The sequence below is a fragment of the Mesoplodon densirostris genome, chromosome 19 (assembly GCF_025265405.1).
Source record: "Mesoplodon densirostris isolate mMesDen1 chromosome 19, mMesDen1 primary haplotype, whole genome shotgun sequence".
NCBI lineage: Eukaryota > Metazoa > Chordata > Mammalia > Artiodactyla > Ziphiidae > Mesoplodon > Mesoplodon densirostris.
This window is the reverse complement of record NC_082679.1, coordinates 65,352,199-65,363,932: the sequence shown is the minus strand read 5'-3', so window position 1 is coordinate 65,363,932 and position 11,734 is coordinate 65,352,199. Positions and strand designations below refer to the sequence as shown.

Below are 11,734 nucleotides of genomic sequence, written 5' to 3'. Positions count from 1 at the left end.
GACCTCACCGGTGCCCTCGAGGAGGTGACGCCCGGTGACTGTCCCCACGTCTCACCCTGTGGAGGCCTCAGCACTCACCACGTCACCACATCCCCGAGGGCTCCTGGCCACAGTGGGGCCCCGGGAGGGGCAGAGCCCGGAGCACCGTCACGTTGCTGGGCACCAGCACAGCCCGGCGGCGAGTCCCTTCCCCCACCCGAGGACGCCTGCCAAGCTCAGCCCCCTCCAGGCCCCCCCCAGAGGCCACGGAGGCCAAGAGCCACAGGGCAGCATCCACATGTGGCCTTGATCTCGTCCCTTCCACCCTGGGCCCAGGACGCATGAGGCCCTGGGCGCGTGGGCACGTGGCTGCTCGGTGACCCGGCGTCCAGGACGGATGCCAGGGCGGAGCTCTGGAGCGAGCCCCAACGCGGTGTGGGGCTGCGTGGGAGCTGGATCACGGCAGACGCCGCAGTGTCCGGTGAGGACGCCTCAGGCTGAAGCCCGCGGGACACCGCCCTGAGTCTGGATGAAAAGTGAGGTGGAGGTGGGAGGCCCGGACCCCGACCAACTCCAGGGCGTCCCTGACGGGAGGCCACACACCCTCTCCTCCCCAGTCACACACAGCCTGGGGGGTCCGCACACACCCTGCCGCCTAGACGGCGCTGCTGGGTCCCTGGGAACCTGTGACCTCGGCCATCAGGAGGGGGGCAGGCAGCCAGCACTCCTGAAGGCAGGGTGCCCAGAGCACGAGCGCCTGCCCCAGGCCGCTCTCTTCACCAGCCCCAAGGCCCCCGAGGACTGGCTACAGGTGTCACCTCTGGGTCTTGCAGAAGCCGCCCCTCCGAGCTCTGGGCGCTGAGTGAAGAAGGGTGGACGGAGAGGCCAGGCGCGGCCATGCAGCCCCCAGCGGAGGGGCCTCCCGAAAGGCCCGGCCCCTCACGGGGGTTGCAAAGCAGCCACGCCTTCAGGAAATACAAGTGTGCCCGGGGCTTGGTAGCAAACTGCGAACACGCGCGTCTACCCCATTTACCTCGCCCAGGGAGGCATGGGGAGCCCACCTGCCGCAGAGGGCCAGGCCCACCCCTCACCCCTCGGGTGGGGCCTCGGGTTCCCTCTGGCGTGGGGCCACCTCCTGCCAGCTCGCTGCCCCCATTCCACAGGGGAAGAAAGAGGTTCTGAGCCCTTCGGACCAGTGGAGGGCCCCAGGGCCGCACCTCGACAAGCCCCCAAGCAGCCATGGGGCCTGAGGCCTGTGGCCCAGCAGGGAGGGCGCACCCTTGGGACACAGCGGGCGGTCGGGCGGCAGTCCCCAGCTGCTGACGCCCAGGCCGTGGCACCTCCTTCTGGACTCTCACACACTGGGGCTCCCCGCATCTACCTGCGAAACACACTCCCAGGAAGGATCCTTGAACTCACTCACCACAAGGCAGCAGGGACCGACAGGCCCAAAGGCGCCACACACAAGTAAGCCTGAGGCCACGTCCCCAGCGGCGCACAATCAACCCCTGCCAGCAAAGCTTCTGCGCCCAGCGTTCGTGGTCTGTGTCTGTGCTGCTCCCACCCCGCCGCCAGGGGCCGGGACTTGACCTGGAGGTGCCGGCGGGAGCTCCGGGGACGTCAGGCCCCTTCCGGTCCCGGAGAAGAGAGCCACGCAGCCCGTGACCCTCCAGTCTCTCCAACAAGTTTCTGGGAACGAGTGCCCAGCGCCACATGTGGACGGGGAAGAAGCTCTGAGAGGATGCTGTGGAGTTCGGAGCTGGGAACCGAGCTGTGCAGCAACAGACTCTCCCCTCTGGGCCCTGGGCTCACCCGCTGAAGCCTGACCACTGTGTCGCACGGAACAGCTCCTGCGATCTCACACACACACACAGACGTGTGTGCACACCCATGTGCGTGTGCACATCAGGGCTCAGACCTGCACACACGCACATACCCGAGACTGACACACACGCACACACGTACATCCCTCCTCAGCCCCCAGATCACCTTCCCGGGCTCAGCGTCTGGGACTCTACTGTGTGTCACAGCTGTGTGGGAAGGGTCAGCGTCCCCTCCCTGAACCCCCATTTAAGAACCAAAATCAGGGCTTCCCTGGTGGCACAGTGGTTGAGAGTCCGCCTGCCGATGCAGGGGACACGGGTTCGTGCCCCAGTCAGGGAGGATCCCACATGCCGCGGAGTGGCTGGGCCCGTGAGCCATGGCTGCTGAGCCTGCGCGTCCGGAGCCTGTGCTCCGCAACGGGAGAGGCCACAACAGTGAGAGGCCCGCGTACTGCAAAAAAAGAACCAAAATCACCTCTAACAACCAGGACCCAAGAGGGAACAGGCAGCTGTGAGCAGTTGTGAGTCCCCCTTCTGGGGGTGACCAAATGCACACTGGCCACCAATCTGACCACGTGCTGGCAGCTGGAGCACTGGGTCCATGACCGTGGACAGCAACGGGGATGCTCCAACGCAGGATGTCCAGCCACACCCACCCTCCCACAACAAACACGCCACACACTAACACCGGGGGCCACTGTCACCGCGGCGGGGGCCCCTGAGTCCTGGGACGGCCGAGCCCCAGCTTCAAGGCCCAGCTCTGAGCGCTATTCCGAGTCCCAGAGCCAGGCCCACCGCGGGGCCTTTGTACCTTCACCCACGTGTCTATATTCGAGAGACCCCCGAGGGAGGAGTGTGCCCAGACCGCGCTGTATGGGGGCTCCTGACGCTTTTCCATCTGGTCCGACAGGCATTGCTGAGCCTCCACCACGGACCTAACCTCGTGCAGGTGCTGTGAGAGAGGGAAGGCGATTCCCACCCGGCAGGCCCTCCAGCTGCATCTAACAGGGAGGGGGCGTCCTCGCTGGGCCATGAAACCCAATTAGTAAAAAAAACATGAATACACTGATGTGTATAAAATTGATGACTAATAAGAACCTGCAGTATAAAAACAAACAAAAATACCAGACCCAATGGGATACAGGTGCACAAGTACACACTATGCAGACAGCCAAGCACCATCGCCATATAAAGCACAGAAAAAGAGCACAAAAACACACCCATAAAAAGAAAGAGGGACTTCCCTGGTGGCACAGTGGTTAAGAATTCGCCTGCCAATGCAGGGCACATGGGTTCGAGCCCTGGTCCGGGAAGATCCCACAAGCCACGGAGCAACAAAGCCCATGCGCCACAATTACTGAGCCTGCACTCTAGAGCCCGCGAGCCACAACTACTGAGCCCACGTGCCACAACTACTGAAGCCCACGTGCCTAGAGCCCGTGCTCCGCAACGAGAGAAACCACCGCAATGAGAAGTCTGCACACCGCAACGAAGAGGAGCCCCCGCTTGCCACAACTAGAGAAAAGACCGCACGCAGCAACAAAGACCCAACGCAGCCCCCCAAAATAATTAATTAATTAATTAAAGAAAGAAAGAAAACTTCAACATAAGAGGAATTGTAACAATCTTACCTGGGCTCCGCTTGTTCAGCGTCTGATAGAGGCAGGCGGGCGGGTGGCCACAAGCCGACATCGCCAAGTGTCAAGGGGAGACCCTGGGGTTTCTGCAGGAAGCGTGGACTTTGGTCCCTGCAAGTCCTGCTCTGGTGGAGAGCCCGGTTCCAGGAGGCCGGTGGGGAGCTGGCTTTCAACAGCGGGGCGCGGGGCTTAGCTGCAAGGCAAGGAGATCGTATTGAGGACAGAGGGGCGCAGAGCAGGTGGGGACAGCCCCCCGCCTCCCTGGGGCTGCACAGGTGAGAACAGGGCAGACACTCGGATTTTCCTCCGTGAGTGGTACTCTGGTCTGGCCCAAACACAACCCTGTGAGTCACAGCCAAACAGTGAGTCTGTATGACCACAGGAGGGCAGTTCTGAGCAGTCGGCAAGGACCTCAAACTTCCCTTAGGGTCACTTGTTATGGCAGCCCTCGGAAAGGAGCACCCCACCGCAGAGGTGCTCTAAGGCCCCTTGGGATCCCTGGGGCGTTTCCAGGATGAGATCAGCAGGTTCTCCACGGGAGTGCATGAGCGCCCCTCGAGAACATGAGCGTCCCTCTGGGGGTTAAGGAGGTCATCCTGGCCAGTGGCCACACCGTGGGTGGCTGGGCGAGGAAGGACAGCGTGAGTGCAGGGCTGGCCCAGGTATCTGCAAGTGTCGTCTACGTCTGGGACGGGGAGAAGGAAGGGAAGGTACACATGTTAAGCTTGGGAGGCCACGGAATAGGTGAACAAGCAGAAGGCAGCCACATGCACGGCAACACGTTGCCAGGCCAGGCCTGCGGGAGAGACGCGCACCTTCTCCCGCCTGCGCACCACCTGTCTATCCTTCCACACGCCCTAACCAAGCAGCAGACGCCCCTTGTGAGGCTGGAAGTGCCTGCCCGGGTCCCAATCCCACAGCTTTGTAACTTCTCAGAGTCTGTTTTCTCTCCTGCGAAACTGAAGGCACATAAGACCCTGTGTGAGGCGGGCCTCCCTCCTCACGTCTCTCCGCGGTTCCTCTCAGACTCCCCACCACCTCCACCTTGTCTCCAGGCCCACAACTGGCAAAGAGCACCAGGCTGCACGTGGCACCTGCACAGCCATGGAAGCGCCTGGCGGCTCTCCGGGGCCTGGCAGTCTGTCCCCCCCCCCACCAGAGACTGACCCCTGAACTCATGAAACGTCCACATCAAAAAGAATCAGAAAAGAAAAAAAAATTGGCCTGTTTTTGGGGGGCTTCCCTGGTGGCCCAATGGTTGAGAGTCCGCCTGCCGATGCAGGGCACACAGGTTCGTGCCCCGGTCCGGGAAGATGCCACATGCTGTGGGGCGGCTGGGCCCGTGAGCCATGGCCGCTGAGCCTGCGCGTCCGGAGCCTGTGCTCCGCAACGGGAGAGGCCGCGGCAGTGAGAGACCCGCGTACCGCAAAAAAAAGGGGGGGGGACCAGACACCCAGGCATGGCTGGCTCTTGGTGGCACCGAGGACTCCACAGGATACTGAAGGAGGTGAGGCTGCCCGGGTCATAGCCCAGGCCGCAGCGGCGGGCACGTGCGCCGCCCTCTGTGATTACACTTCCCACACCACCTCTCTGAACCCCTGGTAATTCCGGAACGCCAAGCGGTGTCCTTTCTCCCACAAATGAGCTTTCTGGAGGCCTGGGTCCAACTCCTAAAGCACGGTCTCCTCCGCCAGGCCGGCCGACCCCCTGGCCACCACTCTGGCCAGTCGGCCGGTTCAGGGCTGGGGCTCATCAAACGTACCGCTGCGGGTTTGCGCAGGAGGCGGGGCGGGTGTAGCAGGCTGGAGCAGGGTTCTCCAAGGCTCGGCTCGGCGCACGCTCCCACCCCGGGGCGGACTGAGCCCGGCTCGGCTTCCGCCCAGCCCTGACCTCCGCCCTTCAGTCCACGTCGAGTGGGCGCGCCAGGCCCCGGGGTCGGCGTGACTCGCAGTGCGCGCCAGGGAAGTCCCGTGGGTTGCACACGCAGCCACGCGCTCCCTCCCCAACGGCCCGCGCACCTGTCCTGGGCGTGGCCCGATGCCCCGCCCCGCGGCCCCGCCTCGCCCCGGCCGCGCCGCGCGCTGGTTGGCCGAGGCGGCGCGCTGTGCTAATGACCTGACCCTCCCGGCACCTGTGGGCCGCGCTGCCCGCGGGCGCCGGCGTACGCACAGTGCGACCCGCGCGAGGGCACCATGCCGCGCTCCTTCCTGGTGAAGACGCACTCCAGCCACAGGGTCCCCAACTACGGGCAGCTGGAGAGGCAGAGAGGTAGGGGCTGCGGGCTCCCCTGACCTGCCCAGGGCTCGACTCCCGCGGGGTAGGAGGGGCGAGAACCCCGGGAACGGGAACACCTGTCCCAGGTGGGAGGAGGGGCCCCAGACCACGAGGCTGGAGATAGAAAGGTGGGCCCCCGGGCGTCTTATCCACTTCAGGGACCCCAGCCTCGCGTCGGGCAGATTGGGTGGGGATTTTCTCTCCACTTAGAGAAGTTTCCAGGCCCCCAGTCACTCTGGGGCTCTCCCGCTATGGCCCGGCATGCCCATCCCAGCAAAGGGCACCCCAGGGCCATCTTCCTCGTGCAGGACGTTTGAGAGAGCCCCACGGATATTGCAGAGAGAGACGACGTGAGCCCAGGCTGTTCTCCAAGGGCCCACCAGAACAACATCCTGGGTTGAGAGGCCAGGAAGAGTGACCCAGGGGCCCTGTGGTGCCAGGGCCCAGCTCGCACAGCGTTCCGCTCTGCCCCCTCCAATGCCTCCTCAGCCCTCCTGGGGTTTCCTTCCCTCCCGCCTCCCTCACCCCAGAGGAGGTTGCCCAGGGCAGGCTGGGCTACGGGGCTGCAGTTCTTACCCAGGTGGGGAGACAGGTGCCCAGGAACCAGGACTGTGCACTCATTCCCACTCCCTGTCACAGTCAGGGACACGCAGAGGTCCCACAGCAAAGGCCTCTCTCGAGTGGTCAGAGGCGCCCCCAGCTCCACAGCTTCTTGGGGGGGACACCCTGTGGGGGATGGCTCAGTGACTTAGAGGGGGACAGGGGGATAGGGAGAGACTGCGGAGACCAGGGCACACAGTCGGTGCCCATCCAGAGCCCTTTAGCCCTCTCAGGACTGGGAGCGGGGAGGGAGTCCAGGCTGGTGGGTCCCCCGGGGCTGGGCTGCCACCAGGGGGCACCTTCTAGGACTGGGATCCTCAGCTCCACATTTTGAAATCCAGTTAATGACTCACCACCAGCAATTTTATAAAATAAAAAAGAACAGAAGCCATCAGAGTGCAGTGCTCGCGGTAAAGGAAACCTTTGTTTCAGATATACATGTATGGTAGAACATGTAATTCACATGGGTTGTGGCTTTAAACGTTTAAAAACTATTGTTTAGACTCCAGTCACACAGCGTACCCCTTTGAGCGTGCAAATCCTGGCAGCCAAGCAAGGCCGGTGACCGTCAGGGAACAGCCTCGGGGCTGTCAGTGCGCTGCTCCCCCCTCCTTGTAGCACCAGCTTTCTGGGGGCCAAATGGCCACGGTGAGCCTCTTTCTGCCAGGCAGTTACCTCAAGATAGACCCGAGATGCTGGATTTGGGGTCCCCCACTCGTCACTTTTAAATAAGTGCCTTTTTAGGCCTCCCCAGGGAACCCCTGAAGCCAGAAAGGAACTTAAGTCTCTTCTCCCAGGAATCTGAGCTGCAGAATGAATTAAAAAATCTAGCTAACCCAGGGGATATGGGGAAGCATTTAAAGTTATTAGCAGAAGCACATGGTCAGTAGCACCCGGCATATGGTTGCCTCTCCCCTGCCCTCCCACTGGAGTCGGCACTGGCCCCCTAGACAGGGTTAGGCTCCGAGGTGATGCCTGGGGTCAGGGTAGTGGCTGAGCCTCAAAGCCTTAAGGTGACTTTTTTCCCATACAAGGGCCCCTACTGGAGCTTCTGTGTGGAGTGGGGGGTCCTAGACTCTCCGGGCACCCCAGTGCTGTCTCCAGAAATTCCTTGGACTTCATCTCTTAGATAGTCACTGTCCAGCCTCCATTTCTGGGAGGACAGAAACCTGGCAAGCCGATTTTATAATTGGGAAAACTGGAGTGGAAAACGGTGAAGTCAGGAGACAGTGGAGTGTGGGAGCTTCCCCATTCCTTTGCATCCTCATCAACACTTGTAATTTGCCTATTTTTAATTCTAGCCATCCTAGTGGGTATGACGTGGTACCTCATTATGGCTTTAATCTGCATCTCCCTGATGGCTCATGACGTTGAGCATCTTTTCCTGTGCTTATGGGCTGTGTGTACATCTTCTTTGCAGAAACGTCTATTCAGAGTCTTTGCCCATTTAAAAAGTGGACTATTTGTCTTTTTATTGTTGAGTTGCAAGGGTTCTTTATATATTCTGGACACCAGTTCCTCATCAGATACCTAATTTGCAAACATTTCCCCCATTCTGTGGGTTGTCTTTCTCAACCCTAAGCCTTGGCATGGACATAGAAATGGGGCCAGAGATTTATCTCAACACATATGAAATAAGAAATGGGTTGAGGGCTGGAAATTTGGTCTTTGGGGAAATGAAGAACTTCACTCTTACTTGCTAACATGTTTACTTTGGGGGCTTCTGCTGTCAGGGTCAAGCATGAGGCATGGTGGCCCACACATACGGGAGCAATAGCCTGAGGGCAGGCCAAGCCAGGAGGCAGTGGACACCACCGAAAACAGTCCCTCCTGAGCTGGGAGCGTCTGCAGGAGGCTGTGCGCACGCACGCCATGGTGGGCGAGGGGTGATGGGGAGGTGACCGGAGGCTGATGAGTTATTTTACACGCGCCAAGAGTTGTGAATTAAAGCTGCGTGGGAGTCCGCGGGATGCAGCTCCGAGCTGGCCCTGCGGCGGGTGGGGCTCAGAGAGAGGGCGGCTAGGGACCCTTCCTTGGCCCCTGAGGGCTTCTCTGGGATCCTGTGAGATGCTGCTCTTCCCTTGTTTGTAAAGAGGAGATTCCTGCTCGGACGCTGCGGTCTCCGGCTGCAGCCGCCACTTCCGCAGGCCACGCCTCTGTCTTGTCGGACCTTCTTCTCCTTGCCGCGGGGCTATGGATGGCCTAGTGGTGGGATTCGGCCAGGGATGCGGGTTGGCGAACTCACAGCGCTGGGACTCCGGCTTCACCGTGCATTGTCTCCCCTCCCCGCTTCTAGAAACCAATGGCGCCTGTTCTGCCTGCGGGGGGCTGGTGGTGCCCCTCGTCCTCCCAGACAAGGCAGCCCCGTCCACGCCTGGCGACCTTCCCCGGCCCTGGGACTTCACCTCCGTCGTCGCCCACGTCTCCCTGCCCCTCCCCACCTTCCTGTGTAACGAGGAAGCTCGGGGGGCCTCGGGGCCAGACCCCCTGGAAGTCAGCCTGGCGGACCCTCGGGCCGGCCGGGCCCCCGGCGCACCTCTCAGAGACAGCCTGAAGCACCTCAGCCTGCCCCCGCTGCTGGCTCTGCCCACGCGCTGGCCCCCGGGCCTGGCCGCAGATGGGGCCCAGGCTCCGGGCCACCTGCCAGGGGCCGAGCGGGCCCCCCGCACCCCAGGGGGCTTCTGCACACCGGCCGCACTGGTCAGGCACCAGCAGCTGCACTGCCACCTGCAGGCTCAACGCTGCTTCACCTGCAAGTTCTGCGACAAGGAGTACGGCAGCCTGGGCGCCCTCAAGATGCACATCCGCACACACACGCTACCCTGCCTCTGCACCCTGTGCGGCAAGGCCTTCTCCAGGCCCTGGCTGCTGCAGGGCCACATCCGGACCCACACAGGTAGGCGCCAGGGCCCACGAGGGGTCTGGCTGCGGGGCAGGGTGGGGTCTGGGCCTCAAAGGAGGGGAGAGGTTGGGTTTATAAACAAGAGGATGGATGGGCACGCACGTCTTCTTCTTCCTGGTGTCCCGAGGCTGTGCCACAAAAAGCCACACCCCGGGGGGCTCAAAACATCAGAAAGGCTCTCTCCCAGTCTAGAGCCAGAAGTCTGAAATCAGGGTGTCATGGGGCCAGGCTCCCTCCACATCTGGAGAGGGGGATCCTTCCCACCTCGGCCGGCTCCTGGGGCCCCAGGTGTTCCTTGTGGCCATGTCATTCCAGTCTCTGCGTCTGTCCTTACACGGCCTCTCCCCGTGTCTGTGTCCAGATCTCCCTCTAGTTATAAGGACACCAGTCCCACTGGGTTCAGGGCCCGCATGCTCCGGTATGACTTAAATTGAACTTGATCACGTCTGCAAGGACTCTCTCCAAATCAGGTCATACTCACAGGTACCCAGGTTTAGGACACGGATGTATCCTTTCGCGGGGGGACACAATTCAACTCGTAACACCTGGCAAAGCGCGGGCTGCACAGGGCTTCCACGGGGCCTGACTTCTCAAACAGTCCGTGGCCGTCCTGAATTCTGAAGCAGCGGGGGAGGAGGGGAGCCAGAAAGGCCTGGCTTGGGAGTGAGGACCCCGGGGCTCACACAGCCTGACGGGCTGGGGTTTACCCAGGAGCAGTCCCGTCCCTGGGTGAGAGGGTGGTCACAGAGCACAGGCGGTGCAGGAGAGAGGAGCAGTTGTGGACAGGAGATGGAGACAGGGACAGGAGACAGGGACAGGAGCGGGGATATGGGGCAGGGAGCTCGCGGTCTTTCACTTTGCAGATTACAAACTACGGCCCAGAAAGAGTGCAAGGGCCGGCTGCCCAAGGGCAGCCAGGGGCTGAGCTGGACCCCACCTCAGGCCTTCCTCTTGAGTCCAGAACTTTGTCAAGCATGCGGTGAAAGGGAGACAGGAACAGGCCGGGCACTTACAACAAACACTCTCCGGAACCAGACCCTCCCTCCCCTCAGTCACGGCTCTGTGACTCACACGAAAGAGGGGTTTTGAAGGAGCCTTTTTCCAGGCTGGAAATCCACCTGGTTTTGCCCGACCGCTCGCTGAGGATGTCCCGAGCGCCCCGTCACAGCGCAGGGTCAGGCGGCCAGGATGCAATGCCCGGGGCCTGCGGGACTACAGGCTGTTGCCTCCCAGGGCCCCTAGGGCTGCCGCGCTCTCCACACACGCAGAGCTGAACACATGACTCTCACTGGTCCCTCCTTTGACACTTGGGGGGTCAGCCTGGAGGGCAAGGCCCCAACAGAAGGACTTTGTCCAAATCTCTGGTCGCCCTGATTGGAGGTGGCCTGGAGGACACGGGAATCCTCACTGGTCCTGAGCGCCTGCCCTCGTACAGCCGCCTTCAAGGTTCCCACCATGGCTTTCGGGGGGCGGGTACAGCTGCCAGGAGGCCTGCAGCACCTCTCCCGTCCAGGGCTGGTGACAGAGGGCCCTAGCGAAGCTCAAGCAGAAGCAAAGAGCCATCTAGCCAAGATCTGTGTTTTAGCTGCTGCGGCCTTGCCCAGGTTATCAAGCACACGACCCCCTCAGCAGAGGGCAGGTGCTCAGGCCCCCGTCACTGACCCCGAGGGAGCGGGCGATGGAGGTGAAGGCATCAGCCTTACTGTGAGGGCTGAGGAGCCTCTGGGTGGGGGACGGCTTATGCACTTGCGAGCCTGGGGCCACCCTCCGCAGGGCTGTTCTGGCCGCTGCCGCCGGTCGCTCACCTGTCGCCCTCCCCTCCCCCAGGTGAGAAGCCCTACACCTGCCCTCACTGCAGCAGGGCCTTCGCCGACCGCTCCAACCTGCGGGCCCACCTGCAGACGCACTCGGACACCAAGAAATACCAGTGCAAGCGCTGCGCCAAGACCTTCTCCCGCGTGGCGCTCCTGGCGCGGCACGAGGAGTCCGGCTGCTGCGCCCCCTGAGAGGCGGAGGGGCCGCGGAGCTGGGCGTCCTGAGAGGGCGTAGCCCGTCCCTGCCGACGGGAGGGACTGCTCTCCGGGGATGACTCTCGTCCGGTTGAGAGCCTCCTCCATGCCGTTTCCAGCGAGCTCTGGTTCCGGTTTTGTTCCTCCCAGTGACAGCCGGTCGGGAGCCGGTCGTCAGCACGGAAGATCCCCACGTGAGGCAGACGGCGGGGCCGCCCTGGATGCCCTCCACCTCGGACCGGCAGTTTGACTTGGGCCGAGCACATCCGTGTGGGCCACCTGCGTGGGCAGAGCTACCTGGAGGCTCCCCTCCACCTGCCTTTGATGGCATCTGGGCCAAGCTGTCTCATGTCACACGTGCACAGGCGCACACACGCGACACGCACACACCCTCTCCTCCTCACAAGGCCGTCCTGAGGATGGAGCAGCGAGGGAGGCCCCGCGGCGGGTGGATCTGGGGCGGTAAAGAGCCCGCACTCCTGCTGCAGTGTCCTCTGAGGCGCCGAGGCT

The 11,734-nt window shown here is 62.3% G+C and overlaps 1 protein-coding gene across 1 annotated transcript; it reads left to right on the top strand.

Annotated features, from left to right (window-relative positions):
* Positions 1-5,631: 5,631 nt before the first annotated feature.
* Positions 5,632-11,221, top strand: SNAI3 (snail family transcriptional repressor 3). The gene is made up of 3 exons (XM_060085423.1): positions 5,632-5,707; positions 8,610-9,209; positions 11,043-11,221. Exons 1-3 carry the CDS (start codon positions 5,632-5,634, stop codon positions 11,219-11,221), a joined length of 855 nt encoding a protein of 284 aa, XP_059941406.1.
* The last annotated feature ends 513 nt before the right edge of the window (positions 11,222-11,734 follow it).

Excerpts from the sequence above, each read along its gene's own strand:
- SNAI3 (XM_060085423.1), top strand. The coding sequence starts at position 5,632 with ATGCCGCGCTCCTTCCTGGTGAAGACGCACTCCAGCCACAGGGTCCCC. Across the intron at positions 5,708-8,609 it reads GCAGCTGGAGAGGCAGAGAG|AAACCAATGGCGCCTGTTCT; the intron begins GTAGGGGCTGCG and ends CCCCGCTTCTAG. Across the intron at positions 9,210-11,042 it reads CCACATCCGGACCCACACAG|GTGAGAAGCCCTACACCTGC; the intron begins GTAGGCGCCAGG and ends CCCCTCCCCCAG.